Source organism: Letharia columbiana (assembly GCF_014066305.1).
Source record: "Letharia columbiana isolate WasteWater2 chromosome Unknown Sc0000013_s0, whole genome shotgun sequence".
Lineage (NCBI taxonomy): Eukaryota > Fungi > Ascomycota > Lecanoromycetes > Lecanorales > Parmeliaceae > Letharia > Letharia columbiana.
Window position 1 is genome coordinate 890,966 of NW_023501052.1, and position 14,615 is coordinate 905,580.

The following is a 14,615-nucleotide window of genomic DNA, read 5'->3' on the forward strand; positions in this document are numbered from 1 at the left end:
CACCCAACATTAATCTACTCCCGTGAACGTTGCCGTCTTGTCTCCGCACCAAAGCCATACTATAGCTTTTTTCCTTCGCTCGACCATTCCCGCTCGAGAGCTCTACTGTCATTAGGAGTAGGAACTTTATCCTCTTCGTTTGACAGATTCTCGTCGACAAAAGACACATTGCTGTTGTAGTCGGGTATATTCTCCATTTTATCTATTATATGTTCATTATCGTACGTAATACAACTTCTGAGGTTGGAGTTCTTACCTCTGTTGCTGATCGTTTTCTATAATTTCGAGCAGAGTTACCTGGGTAGTTGAGGTTCTTCCCTCTGTTGCTTGCCATTTTTCTATGGACTCGAGCAAAATTGCCTCTGGAATTTGACAGATGTTTTCCTAGTACGCGCAGAGTTGCGTTCGAAGGCGGGGCTGTTGCCTCTTATATCCACCACATTTTCCTCCGAGATATGTCAAAATGTCGGTTTGTTTAGGGGTAAATAAAGACTTATTCTTGGAATCAGTATACGGCGACGCTGATGCGCCAAACTAACAAGACTGGGGTTCCTGGGCCTAGTGATCGAGTGTTGAGAAGAGTTGAATGTGAAATCAGGTAGCTGGAGCCGAGTTAATTGCTAGCCACAATCGTAGATATCTCGCCCCCTGGAATTCACTATCAGACAGTCCCTGCTATGTCGAGGATTGTCGCTGGGGTGTATTGTCTAAGCACAGAGTAACAGCAGTTTCATGGTTTGGAGGTGGTTTGGCACCCACAGCAGGAATAGCGACACTACGAATAATTTGGACAAATAACAGATCATGGCCCCTTATGTTCCACTATAGTATCATATCCACATCCCCAAACTCATACACTCCAAAATCATACATCCAAAATGCTATATGGCGTCCGCAGCCAACATATCAGCATCAGGAGCAACATACTTCGGTCCCTCATACTCCCGCTGCCGCCAAAACCAAAACAGCGCTACAAATATCGTCGTGCCGCCAGTCAAAAGGCTGGAGTAATTCATCGTGGGCGCCGAAACGGGCATGGAGAACGGAAAGCAGAATATCACGACAAAGACTATGATGTACATGCAAGCGACAGCGTTTACGATGAAGCCGGTAGGCCCTCTCATCCAGAACCAGCCTGGCGCTACTTCGGACCGTCGGCTTAGCAGATGCGGGAGGATGGCTGCTAAGTAGGATATACTTGATAGCACGACGAAAGAATCTATAAAGGCGTTGAAAGCCGCTTGGGATCCGAGGTAGATGCAAGCTAGGATGGTGGAGATGACCGCGCAGAGGAGGATCGCGTTGAAAGGGTTGCGGTGTTTGTGGCTGACTCGGCTGAACAAGCCAGCAAAGGGAGTCGCGTTATCACGTGCTAAGGTCCAGAACACGCGGCTAGCGGTGAGGTAGCAGCCTAGTAGTGATATCAGGTTGGGTAAGATGGCGATGATGAGCAGGCCGAGAGTTCCTCCGGCTGAGCCGGTCGCTTGTTGGTAAATGGAGGCGAGGGGGAAGAGGAAGGTGCTATCGAGGATTTTATTGAGATCGGATATGCTGTAGAAGATGGAGATGAGATAAGTGAAGCCTGTGATAAAGCCGATGACGAATTGGGCGAGGATAGCTTTGGGGATATTCTTGCTTGGCCTGGTGGTGGAGGATTAGTAAACACTGTAGCCAACTTGACACCGTTCAAGGCCTCTCACTTGGGAATCTCCTCCGCGAGATGAGTTACTACATCTGGAGTTCCCACAGAGTAGGCACCGTTTAACATGCCGAGTAAAAAAACGAATCCATTGCTCGAATACCCAGTCGTATTTGTCCATTCACTCCAGACGAACGCGTTGGTAGCGTGCATAGGCGGCATTGATGCGCATACAATTATTGTGATCAGAACGCCGGCCACGATGAGGAAAGCGCCTCCCTGTTCCAGTAATGGAAGGATCCAGTTGGCAAAAAGCACACAGAAACAAGCCAGCCAATTGACAATGATGTAAGCAACAAAGACGTGCCACCTCTGCGTCACGAATGCCGGATGGAAAGCCGCGTACATGGACACAGCTTGTGCCCCAATGATTTCTGTAGTAGCAGCAATCGCGAAGACCCAAGCGAGGAAGTTCCACCATCCCGCAAACCAGCCGCAAACGCGACCGTATTTCCCGGCCGTGATAGAAGCCCAGTGATAGACCCCACCAGAGGACGGCATGGCAGAAGCGAGCTCGGCGATTGAAGCTGCAACGAGCCAGTAGAAGACGGATACAACGATGAATTCATAGAGCACGCCTGGAGGACCGCCGTTATAGATTGCGACGGTCACGCTTCCTCCAAGTGCCACCCAGACATTGCCGCTTGTGACGGCGAGTCCGCAGATGGCGAGGAAGCTGAAATTGCGGTCGAGTTCTTGCTTATGCCCGGATGCGTTGATGGGGATCTCGATGACAGCGCCAGTGGTGGTTTCGGGGTCTTTCCGTTCAAGGGCCGTCTTATCGTCGAGGGAGTCCGCCATGTTCGATCGCCTTCCTCTCAGACGGCCAGATGTGGAGAGAACCTGAGTCTTTGTTACCACACAATAGTCGTGAAAAAGGTGTAACGAGAGAAATTTGTTGCAAAAGGAAATAATGATTTCGAGGCTACCTTTATCTCATGTCCAGCGTTATTTCGTCCCATGCGCAGTGATTGGCCAGCAATTCCACATATTGCATCGAGGAGCTTTCCTCCTTCCTCATCGAGAGTAGTAATAAGATATAGCATGCAACTCAATCGTTGGCCGTTGGAACGGGTCTTTTGGTGGCAGGGGGAACTCGGGCCGACGGGAGCCTTCGTTTCAGCAGCAGTTAGTCATAAGTTGTACTGTTAATTCAGGATATGAAAACTTGTCGTCTTATCGTCACATTTTTCTACATCGTAGTCTCTAGTCGACGTGCGATATTAGAATGATAATTGTACTCGCAGTTTCATACAAATACCTAGGTAGTAGATATGTGTGGGAAAGCGGTCATACGCTTTCAAGCCTACAACTAGTATAAGTTACTGTTTAGTGACGGATTACTAGTGATCACCTTTTGGTCTAGTCGTAACGAGCATAACCCGTCCCGCTTCTGTAGTGTGGCGGATTCAATCCCAGCTACAAGTAAGCTAGATATGGCTAGCATGCTCGATAGCTTGGACAACTACATCAGACCGAAGCCCGTTCATTAAGGGCCAGTTCGGTAACCACATATTTTGAAAATAACCCCTACTTATTTTCACTAAATAACGCCACCTCTTGGCAAATGAAAATATGGCTTAAAAATGACACTAATTTATATTCAAAATATGTAAAATACGAGTAAAGGCCTATGAATTAAATTCATAACCGTTTTTTTGATCAGGGCTGTCGAGTAAATTTGGTGAGCGGTCTTTGGTGAGCGATCTTTGGTGAGCGATATTTGAATTCCTTGCGCTTTAATAATCATAAGACCAAATCTCAAAATTCTTAAGAATTTGGAAAGCGCAAACGGCGCTCCACAATTTAAAAAAAATCTCAAAATTTCAATAGAAAACAAAAAGTTATTCCTATTGTGAATAACGTACACCTATTTTTTTGATGGTTGCGGACGCTAGTTTATTTACCCGCGGTGACTCAGCCGGTCTAACTAAAGAGCGTAGTGACCCTGAATTAATGATTGGCTGCACATACAAATTCAAGGTTTTCAAGCTCAGCCCTATCTTATTCTGTTATATATACTGATATATACGGTTCCGTTCGGTAACTCTGTTTCTGAGGCTGAGTCAGAAACGTCGCAAAAATTGAGAAAATCATCTTCTCCATCAGTGACCATTGAATTTCTATAATTTCACGTCATTATGGCGGAGACAACTGCTGCTACTGCTGCATAGGCTTTGACTATCATTGATACTTCTATTGCCCCCATCATTGCCATTGATGTCCCTGCTGGTGTCCCTGTTGGTGTCCCTGCTGGTGTCCCTACTGGTGGGGTTAGGGTTAGGGTAACCCTAATACCTATATGTATATTGGTCATGGATGTCCATTATTTTAGCGTGCTTAGCCTTATTTTGCCAAAAACAAGGCTCGAGGCTTGTTTTCAGATATTTTGAAAATATATTCTGAAAATATGGTAACCGAACGATACCCTGTATATATATGACGCTAAGTTGAAAATAAGTAGGGGTTATTTTCAAAATATGTGGTTACCGAACTGGCCCTTAGTAAATCCTTGATGCTTTCGTAGCACTGTGAATCAAAGGGTCATCTTCGGGGAATAACTATCCAAGCATTTTTTGATGAGAAGCTGCAAAGTAGCTCTGAACGTCAGGCAGGCTACTTGACCTCATTCTCCACTAGTGGCCTTACCTGCTCAAGTCTACTTCACTCACCACAGTGCTTCCGCATCCATAGATCAGTCATACACTGACCTTCTTACAGCATATTGTCGGCCACAGATGTCATCACCTACGTTGGTATTCCTCTCGCCGTCCTCGGCGTATCACCCGTTTTCTTCACTTTCACTTTGGCCCTCTATACCAGGCTGAAGCTACAGCGTGTTCTACGCAAAAACTATATTGAGCCTCGCATCAGAGCTAGAATGATGGCAGGTGCCGTCGAAGTCGATTCGCCGGTCTTACAGCTATACTTTCCTCCTCGAGAAAAGCGGGGGTATTGGACGCCGTCAGCGTCGCCAAGAATGGTAGAGGGTGCCTCTTGGGGTACCCACAATTTTGAGAGAGAGAGGTTGATACCGTCACCTGTCGCCCCCAGAAATCCGATAGCATAACGCTTCCGGTAGCCAAGGTCAGCTTTAAGAAACTGCTTGAATTATGCCAAGACTTGGATTGTTACCCAGATCTTGTTGGCTTTCACACACTTCGAACCCAAGGTCACGATAATACGGCCGGAACCTCGCCAACGCGTGGTCGAGATCCACAGCAGCGCCCTTGATGGTACCATTCTAGAGGTTGCCAATGCTGGCGACGGTCACAGCCTGATATCATTGAGATTCATAAATTTTCGGTGGTGCGGCCATAGCCGAATTGCCTGAGTTTTCACCTCTGTTTTGTATGACTGGTCCTCTGCTGGAATCGCAACACGAGGATACGTCGCTGGTGACTGGTAACGTTGCTTCCACGTTGAAGACATTAGATGGAAGCACGGGACCCAGCGGCGCCAATGCTTCAAACGGAAAACGACGCTATTTCGTTATCAAGCAGGCAGAAGAAGTGAAAATGGGTGTGTCTATTCATGAAACGCCAGCACCCAGCAAAGGCATTCAGCTTTCATCCCATCACTTGGAGCTTCTAAAATCGGATCTGTTTTTGAAGAACAGCCTTTCTATATGTTTCTGCCAAATTAACAATTTTTTCATTGTGCGCAACTATACGACATCAAGGTGGAGAGCGAGACGGACTACGGTCATATCGATATCTGGGACAAACCATGCGACGAGCGATCAGATTATGTCAATGACAGTGATCTCGGACATTTAGATGTCACCGACGGACCTGCAAAGGGACGCCATAGGACTTAGTCGACCAAGAATGAGCTGACGACCGTGGTCAAGAGTAGCTAAACCAACACGGGGGATTGGCGTGATACATGGAATTGGTGACATTGGCGAGAAACACATAGCCATGCCAAATTCGATACAACTGTGTCCCCATTGGCTTACCTCTAACCTGATCAAATTCGAATCTCTGTCGATAGGGTTATTCCCCAAAGAGCCTTGGGACCTTGACAAGATCACTTAGCATACCGGCGATGTCATCGTGCGCTTGATCATACTGGACGGTACTTTCGCTAGAAAGCTGAAGTTCCAGGTCGACAGGTCGATGGGTGGACCAGCCCACCGGATTGATCCGTCCGTACCGGGAAGTTCAGGAGCACCAGACGCGCTGTGGAACTGATCGAGTTAAGAATATTCTGGGCTCTTTCGTTGTGCCATGGTCCTGGTAGCCATAATAGGCCAAAGAGCTGCCTAGTTGCTTTCCGTTCAAAATGTCAAGCATTGCGAGAGTGAATGGAAGGATGTCCACCTTTCATGCTGGCGCGAACTTGCTCCGTACAATTCTCCAGCAAGGGCCTCTTCGTTTCATCTTGTTCTACAAGTTATCTCGATTGCAGAGCTGCAGGAGCTGTCTTAGTGTTCTCTTGATGGTCAACTGCCAAATAGTCGAGAGCACCTTGTCTTCTCGGTCTAATACTATGACACATTTGACTTCCCAATTCCACGTCACGCAAGCAAAAAAGCCGTATCATGGCTTCGTCTGACGAGCCCTAAATCCAGAATATCCTTCTATCACAACATTGTCACACAAAGAGCCACGCCGATCAAGATGTCTCTACATGTACCCCGGCAGTGATCAACCGGCTTTCGCTTGTGGGGTTGACTGTTCTATTTGCCACAGTCCTGACCTCGGACTCTGGCTGATCAGTTTCCGGAACTATCACTATGTTCATCAACTCCAACAACTCCTGTGCCGCGATCGATCTAGCGAGTTGGTCTGGCGAGTTCTTCAATATCTGGTTCTTAGCGAATATTGAATCTTTGCCGTATACAACAATTTCTATGTTGCCATGCTTTCCTAAATCGCAAGTCAGTTATCGGAAACTATGATGTCTGATATGGGTCATTGGTATGGAAAATATACCGTTCTTGGTGATCACGCCTCCTAATCCCCTCCCGCGAATGCACGTCCTGAGTATTGTCCGCGTCGCGCCTCTGAGATCATTCCAGGTGGCCTCATCGTTCGGGATGTTGATGAAGTCCGCCGCTAACAGCATTTGGATGCTGCATGTCTCTGCTGCGAGATTAGCACAACCAAAGATCCCTCTCACTCTGCTTGGTCTGTTGGAAAATCGCTTACGGTAACTCTCCTCATACGGCAGTTTGAAATTCGACATCGTGTGCGATACGTCCGCAGGTGCAACATAGAAATTGCGCAGGACTGGTTTGGACAGTGGGTCTTTGGGATAGAGATTTGAGAGGATGTAGTCGCAGTCGTCGTATGAGGGGTGTCCAAGGGTGACGCCCCATTGCTCGGTGGGGGGACACGTTGGTTCCTGTGGGGGACCGGGATTCGGAGAGATCAGGAGTGATGAGGTGTTGACTTGGACAGGTGAGAGGTTTGGTGATAGAGGAAACGCAGGTAAGGCGAGAATCACAGCGAACGAGGACGATAGTGCAACAGCCAGTACTACCAGTCGAAAAGAAGACGCACCAACATCTGTAAACATTGCTAGCGACACGCAATTAAACATGCTTAGCAGATCGATGGTGAATAGCAAACGGATGCAATCTACGGAAGATTTTGAGATGCAAGTCGAAACCATAGTGCTGCTTATCCGCGCGGGAAACCGCTGAGTCCCACGCTTACAGAGGTACATTAGAACGTCTTACGAGACAATCTTTCCGCGAATAACCACAGAGTTTAGCAGCGCATCGTGCCGTCTTCTAGTGCGTGTCCTCAAAGATCATGCCCCCGAGCGAACTCCGCATTGGCTGGTGGGAAGAAATACCGCTCATTTGGGCGATAGCCTAGAGGCTACCTTTCTCAAGATATAAAAGCACGCAAGCGAGACGGGATAAAGTAAAACGGGTCATGATTGGATGGACAATTCCTGCTCATTTGCGCGGCCATCTACTTTAAGCGCCTGCTTACACGTTCTTAGGAGAATGCGCATGCAAGCCAAAATCGTGTGCGTCATGATTGATTGGCGACTAGCGTTATGCGAGTCTTCGTCTTCACGAAGTTTGGACTCTATTCAGACTTGTTGGAAATTGAAAACCAAATGCAGGCTTCGACCTCGAATGAGGTATCCTCGAAATCTACGACCACGTCAAGGCTTACAAGTCCTGAGAAGAAAGGCTAGGGTCTCATCTTCCGAGAACCGTTCTACGCGCGTATGACTGCATTGTCTCAGTGCGAAACGTCGCTTCTCCAAGAGCGAGAAAGGCGCAAGTCTCGAACAGTCGAGATGTACATCTGTTGCGCAAGAAACACGTGATCATGATTTTCTTCTTGACCGACATTCCTGGAACTCGCTACGCTTCCGCTACTTTACCCATAAGCCTAAGGTCATGCTCAGTGCATGTTCCGTAGCCATATGAACCTATGGTTCGCTTGAATGGATACTTCCAACTCTGCCAGTGCGCCTGACATTGAGGGGTTACTAACTTCCCCATTACCCCGCAAAAACTCATGGGGAAGCGGAGAAGCGTCCGAAGCAAATGACTTGTACATAGGTCCTTCCGTCGTGCTAGATTCATGCAACGCGATGCGAATCCAACGATCGAAGAGATGGATGAGGAAAGGGGACCACTCTCTTCTCACAGACCAAGGCTCTCTGGAATATAAGAGGCTCCTTATGGCTGCTTTTTCTTAGGATCAGATCCTGTCTCTGAGAAGATACTTCCTTTTCGTGCTTCGCCTCTACAGCCATGTACTTGCTTGCCTTCACCTCAATCTTGGTCGCCGCTGCTGGCCTCTGCCAAGCTCAAGCGGAAAATTCTACCGAAAATGCGGCTGACCACTGGTGTGGCAAGTGGGCCGGATCACCCGAACCCGCCGACGTCCCCACCGCACAGCAACTGCCACCGTTTGATTACACGAGAAGGTTCTTTGTCGAACCCCAGTTGCAACGTACGCCATTTGCGCCCGTCGTTGCTACGGAACCTAAAGTTCAGGTTCCGAAGATCTGGGGAAACAGTACGTTCTATCTATCTATGGCGTCTCTGTGAACACAACCGTATCTGATCCACAATTCTCTAGATGAGTTCAGAGTTGCGTTGCTGAGCTATGCTGGACCTCAAAGAATCTATGCGAGCAGCAAGTCTCGCTGGACCGATTTCGGCGAAGCGCTTCAGCTCGTCATGAGGGACTGTGTGAGCCAGGGTACGGGCGGCGCTTATTTGGTTCCCCGTAAGCTACCATCGATCCTCGAAATAAACGCCTCGAGAAGGATTACTGATCAGTTCGACCAGCGTCTCCGGGCCTCACGCAGGCGACCCTCGTCATCTACGCCTACGCTATCGGTTCCTTCTTCGATTTCCAGATGAACTACTACATGTCGGCCCCCTATGGCATTGATCCAGCTTCGATCCAAGAGAGTTTTGCGGCTTCAAACTTCGCTGGGTCTTCGAACGTGGCCAAGGCGATTATATGATCGGTCATGCTGGGGACGAGTTATCGAGATGAGTCTATGCTTTCGAGTGCTAGCTGTGCGATGGCTCGGACGGTCGATGGTGCGGAGGTTACGGAAGTAAACAAGGTGGTCCAGATTTTCGAGTTGTGTCAACGTTCAAGTTGCGATATTTATGCAGTAGTCTGATCTCATACTCGATCTGGAGTCCTCATCTTGGTGCAGGTATGACACGAAGTTATGGTTGGGATAGAAACACTCGTCACAGAGACCACTTAGTATATGAAAGCCTTGCCTTGAGTATGATAGCCTTAGGCTAACCCACGGCACGCTAATGGGTCAGACAGATGTGCGGCACAGTACAACACTAAAGCTGCTACTGGGAATGACGAGGTAGAACAAGTAGCTCCTTGCCTGCTTGCTTGACATCTGTACTCTACATCCTCGTTTACTTGCAGGTTTAAATCGCAGTCAGTCAGCAGAAGCATCCGTGGTCCAGAATCACAATATCTGGAGTGATGCTTGGAAAACAACCTCATTCACTTGTGATAGCCAGAGTCGGCAAGCTTGAGACATCGCCGCATGTTGTTGAGATTCTCTACTTATTTTATCTGAGGAAATTCACAAAGATGAAATGAAGAATCATTGATACTATGGGAAAACCTCGGGGAAACAGTGAGTGAATGAGATGTTACAAACAAACAACACAATTCCTGAAGCGGAATAGCTTATTACTAAGGTTGAACGTCTACGGACTTCTCACCCGGACATCCATCCGTTCACACACGCTGACTTGTACACACTGGTCCACCCATTCCTCTATTGATCTAGAGCTTTAGCTTTATATTACGCGTTTGTTCATCTTCTACGCATTCAAGAAGACTTGAAGTGTCCCTCTTACCATGGCTGAACAATGGCCACATCAACAAGACGGGCGTGAACACTCTATGTCGGATGGTATTCACAGTGTCGATGTTCGCTCTTTGGATCCTGAGTATCTTTCTGCCTGCGTTCTTTTTGCTCAGAGCCATGGCATATACCCCTCGTCTTCAGCGCGTCACCCAGATAACGATATCGCGTCTAATAGTCTCAATGCTCTACCAGAAGGTGATTACCAGAGCACAGACCTTGCAGTGGATCATCAAGACCCAAATCGTGGGCCATTTAGTACCCATGATCCCACGTTGTACACTAGCAACACGTTTGCGGACACCAGCTATCCTCAACATGATCGTTGCCAATACTCCAGTCCATATACGGAGACAACAGCTGCCGATCCTATCTACAATCAGCGCAGTAGCAGCTTTCCCATTTCAAATCATGATGACATAAACCTCGACCCTAGCCTTCCTCACCAGCACAGCTACGACCCTCAGCATCAAGCCTCAAGCCCCTACGCAAATGACGCTACCGCTCCAGCTCAAGCTAGAAAACACCATTCCACCCCAGCGCCAACCAAGCTCCCACAGGAAGATACCCCAACCACGTTTTCGATTCGTCACCAACGAAGTCGGCGACAACGGTTTCGCAACCCTCCACAACTATGACCCGCTATGGGTCCAGAGCACAGGTGCTGATCCGAACTCTGTGTTCGAATCCTACAGCAAGATGAAGTTCGAAAAACTCTTCCTCGCCGGAGTCATCCAGAAGGCTGACAGACTCGTCATCCGGTACACCGGCGCGTTTTCGAGCGTTGTCGACAACGGCGTTGCTACTCTGACGGTATGTGGTTCCGATCCTCGGGCGCCACCGCCTCACACCCATTCCTGAGCCAGCTCCCCCACTGACGGTTTATCGGTTCTGCGAACAGCACGTCGGCTTCTCCAGAGGCTCAAAGCGGAACATACTCTTCCCGGACCTGGCTCTGACTCTGAGCTCGCACCCCTCGTATCTGCGGACCATCTCCGCCTGCAGCGGGCCCGGCGCCATCATGACGCATTTCGCCCAGTGCAACATCACCGGGCCTGATATTGGTGCGAATTTGGCCAGGCACTTGCATGTGTGGCGTGGGTCTCAGGGTCTGGGGACGTTGAAGTATGTGCGGCAGGCTTACCACACGTGGAAGAAGGATATGGAAACCGACCGTGATGGAGCAGACGGGAATGGTGTGACAAAGGAGGGCGAGGGAATCTGAGTAAGGTTGTTGCTGTGAGAGCGAGGAAGGCGGGGCTTATGAAGGGTGAGCCTGGTGCGTCGGGACGAGTGCGGGTTCGAGGCGTTACTCGGAGCTGGAAAGTCGGTCTGGCAGCAGGTCGTATCGACAACGATGAAAATGTTCTATGTTTGGCGGCAAGGAAGAACATTGAGGCGTTCTTTTCTTCTGAGGAAGCCGAGAAGTCGCGGGATAACCTCAGCTGTAGGGCCGAATTCCAATGCACTCACAACATACATCTTTCACCCTCGACCAAATATTCCTGTCGTGGAAAAAGACTAGGTTCATTGTTGAAGAATCTAGCCACGGAAAGCCTTTGTTTCTGGTTCGAAATATAAAGCGGCTCGTACAACATGCTGACCGAACCGAGAACTCTCCACGATCAACCACGCTCCCCCCCTTCCCAACTACCCGAGACTCAGGAAAGTTGTGTTTAATAGATGCCCACGCAGTCGAGAGCTCGAGAATGATATCTCTTCGGATGATTTCCAACGTAGGATTCCAACCCGCGGTGATCTTAAGATGCGAAGAGGCCCGCATCAGCAGAAAGTCCCCCCACATCACAGGCCCCACCACCCCAACAACCACTCGTCCAAACTCCACACTGTCCACCCCTCCCTTCCCACCTACTTCCACCCCAACCCCGTAAACGCGACCATCCTACACCCCACCCTTCCCCCCTCCGCCTCCGTCACCACCAACTCACTCCCCTCCCTAACCCCTCTCTCCAAAACCGTCCTGAACCCCTCCTCCATCCTCTCCTTCTCCTCCTCACTCCAACCCCGCCCCACCATCATCTTCACCGACGCCGTAAGCCAGTACGCCGCCTCCCCCACCCCACCCCACCACGCCACCCCCTCCATCTCCCCCTCTTCCACCCGCTCGAACCCCCCCTTCCCGCAGCGTCGCCTCCAGCTTCCCCGCCACCGCCCACGGTTCCAGAAACGGCAGCCGCGTCTTCGCCCGCCCGGGCTGCAGCACTTCTTCTTCGACCGCGTGCAGCAGCGGCAGCCATCCGACGCCCTTCCACGTCGTCGCGGCCGTCACGCCCCCGGGTTTCAGCGTGCGGTACAGCTCCCGGGCGCCCCGGACGGGGTCCGGGAAGGCGAAGATGCCGAGGGAGGTGAAGCTGACGTCGAAGGTGTCGTCGGCGAAGCGCAGGTCCGCGCCGTCCATGACGGCGGTGTCGACTTTGGGGCCGAGGGTGCTCCGGGTGGATATGGCGGTGCGGTTGGCGGCGATGAAGTCGGCGCTGAGGTCGACGGCGGAGATGTGGACGGATGGGTAGGTTGCGATGGACGGGTCGAGCAGGCATTGGGTCGTGAGGACCATGGGGCCGCAGGCGTTGTCGAGGATTCGGAGGCTTGGAGTGGTGGTGGGAGGGGGGAGGGAGGGGGTGATGAGGGAGATGAGGTGGTCGGCGAGGACGATGTTGCAGCCGCCCGTGCGTTGGCTGTAGGTTTGGGCCATGTCGCCGGAGAAGGCGGTGCTGGGCACATGGGCGTGGTTGTGGTTGTTATCGTTGTTGTGAGTGCAGGGGCTTGGGGGGTCGAAAGATGTGTTTGGTGGGTGTTCGGAGCGTGGGTGGGGTTGAGACATGCTTGGTGTCTGTGCGAAGCAAGTTGTTCGGGTCTTGGGAGTTGCGTGGTAGATTAGTTTTATGGGTCTGATTGCTTGTGAGATGTGTCTTGTCAAGTGTTTCCTGATCATAGAATGATTCTCCGGAGATTTGGAGGCTCCAGTCTTCTTATATTGGGGGGTGGGGATGGAAGATTGTCGGATGGTTATCGGATACTTTTTCGGTATGTCTCCGAATTGTCACTTGTATGAGTAAGCGCCACCCAGCTGAGATCAGCACTGAAAAACTCTGCGGCATTAGTCCCAAAGCAATGTGGAAGAGGTTGAAAACGTGTAGAACCTTTTGTGCGCTCTGCGCACAACTCTTTCTGGATGCATCATCATCTGACTTGGACGCTAGCTCAAAGTTGGCGCCCTCAAAAGTCTCCGAAGACCGTTGCACGCCCACTTCATCCTTGAACATCCCCAGTCTACTCATCATCTCCATGAAATACCTTGATAGGCAACCACCCATCTCCACAAACCTTGAATCGATCCGTCAACCCGTCCAGCTGCTTCATCTCCGCACTTGACAAATCCCACCCATTCAGCTCGAAATTCTTCTCAATTCTGGCCTGGCTGACACTCTTAGGTATGACCGACCATTCACTGTAAGTGAGTTCTCCAAGTCAGCATGGTCTCTTCGAGACAAGAAACCAAGAATTACAAGGCTTGCACCGAGGATGATACACGACAGGAACAAAGGAATTCACGCCTGAAAACGCTTCACAAGACAAAAAGCCGTCGATACTAGGAGTAGGAAGCGAAGAGTAGGCTTACTGCTGGAGCCCCCACATCAACAGCACCTGCTGCGCCGTCTTTCCCTTCTCTTCCGCCATCTTCAACAGCGTCGGATCTTTATATAACGGCGAGTTCGTACTCCCTAGACATGAGTACCCCGTGCAGTGAATGCCCTTTTCCTTGTTAAATGCCACCAACTTCGGACTCGGGTTGTTGGGGTGTAGTTCTATCTGGTTGACGGCAGGGACGATCTTGCAGGAGGGATCGCTGAGGAGTTTTTCGAGGTTTTTGATACCAAAATTAGACACACCAATGTTGCGGACTTTGCCGGTGGCGGGGAGTTTTTGCATCTCTTGCCTAGGGTATGGTTGGCATAGGGCAAGGGGAGGACCGAAGGGGAGTGGAGCAAAGGGACTTACCATGTCTTGATAAAGTTCCAGTCTGGTAGATGCTTCGATTTGTCCTTTGGGTCGGTTGAGGACGGCCAATGCTTCTTTAATCAGCGCAAGTCTACAAGGACCAACATGAAATCCCAACCATGAGGTACAGATCCACATAGTCCGTCCCCAAGCTCTTCAGACTACTCTCAATGCCCTCGCCGACAATATGATGCCATGTGTTATCCAGCTTGGTCGTCAACCATATCTCTTTCCTTGGAACCCCAGAATCTTTGATACCCTGCCCAACTTCATGCTCATTCCCATAAGCGAGCGCGGTATCGATATGACGGTAGCCTTTAGTCAGCGCAACTTTGACAGCATCACGCACTTCGTTGGGTTTGCTTTGCCAAGTGCCGAGGCCGATGGCTGGAATCTTGTCGCCAGTGTTGAGACTAAAAGTTTTGCTGTATTGATACAGATTTAGTCAGGGTTTTGAGCAGGTGAGGGTCTGGTTGAGGGAGGGGAACCTTACGAGGTCATCTCTGAGGTGGCCATGGTGATAGTTGAGCTGATGTATTTCAGGGCGTTCAAAATG

The 14,615-nt window shown here is 50.0% G+C and overlaps 7 protein-coding genes across 7 annotated transcripts; 3 read left to right on the plus strand and 4 right to left on the minus strand.

Annotated features, from left to right (window-relative positions):
- Positions 1 to 881: 881 nt before the first annotated feature.
- HO173_005188 (uncharacterized protein) lies at positions 882 to 2,500 on the minus strand (the record flags this gene model as incomplete). Its single annotated transcript, XM_037307106.1, has 2 exons — positions 882 to 1,641; positions 1,701 to 2,500. The coding sequence occupies 2 exons, from the start codon at positions 2,498 to 2,500 to the stop codon at positions 882 to 884; spliced, it is 1,560 nt and encodes a 519-aa protein (XP_037166230.1).
- A 2,552-nt stretch (positions 2,501 to 5,052) lies between these two features.
- HO173_005189 (uncharacterized protein) lies at positions 5,053 to 5,478 on the plus strand (the record flags this gene model as incomplete). The annotated part of the gene is made up of 1 exon (XM_037307107.1): positions 5,053 to 5,478. The coding sequence occupies one exon, from the start codon at positions 5,053 to 5,055 to the stop codon at positions 5,476 to 5,478; it is 426 nt and encodes a 141-aa protein (XP_037166231.1).
- An 841-nt stretch (positions 5,479 to 6,319) lies between these two features.
- HO173_005190 (uncharacterized protein) lies at positions 6,320 to 7,225 on the minus strand (the record flags this gene model as incomplete). The annotated part of the gene is made up of 3 exons (XM_037307108.1): positions 6,320 to 6,573; positions 6,640 to 6,789; positions 6,856 to 7,225. 3 exons carry the CDS (start codon positions 7,223 to 7,225, stop codon positions 6,320 to 6,322), a joined length of 774 nt encoding a protein of 257 aa, XP_037166232.1.
- A 1,204-nt stretch (positions 7,226 to 8,429) lies between these two features.
- HO173_005191 (uncharacterized protein) lies at positions 8,430 to 9,154 on the plus strand (the record flags this gene model as incomplete). The annotated part of the gene is made up of 3 exons (XM_037307109.1): positions 8,430 to 8,697; positions 8,761 to 8,910; positions 8,973 to 9,154. 3 exons carry the CDS (start codon positions 8,430 to 8,432, stop codon positions 9,152 to 9,154), a joined length of 600 nt encoding a protein of 199 aa, XP_037166233.1.
- Positions 9,155 to 10,531: 1,377 nt separating this feature from the next.
- Positions 10,532 to 11,264, plus strand: HO173_005192 (uncharacterized protein; the record flags this gene model as incomplete). The annotated part of the gene is made up of 2 exons (XM_037307110.1): positions 10,532 to 10,852; positions 10,941 to 11,264. 2 exons carry the CDS (start codon positions 10,532 to 10,534, stop codon positions 11,262 to 11,264), a joined length of 645 nt encoding a protein of 214 aa, XP_037166234.1.
- A 789-nt stretch (positions 11,265 to 12,053) lies between these two features.
- HO173_005193 (uncharacterized protein) lies at positions 12,054 to 12,881 on the minus strand (the record flags this gene model as incomplete). Its single annotated transcript, XM_037307111.1, has 1 exon — positions 12,054 to 12,881. One exon carries the CDS (start codon positions 12,879 to 12,881, stop codon positions 12,054 to 12,056), a length of 828 nt encoding a protein of 275 aa, XP_037166235.1.
- Positions 12,882 to 13,330: 449 nt separating this feature from the next.
- On the minus strand, positions 13,331 to 14,575 carry HO173_005194 (uncharacterized protein; the record flags this gene model as incomplete). Its single annotated transcript, XM_037307112.1, has 5 exons — positions 13,331 to 13,508; positions 13,680 to 13,997; positions 14,060 to 14,130; positions 14,178 to 14,484; positions 14,553 to 14,575. 5 exons carry the CDS (start codon positions 14,573 to 14,575, stop codon positions 13,331 to 13,333), a joined length of 897 nt encoding a protein of 298 aa, XP_037166236.1.
- Between the last annotated feature and the right edge of the window lie 40 nt (positions 14,576 to 14,615).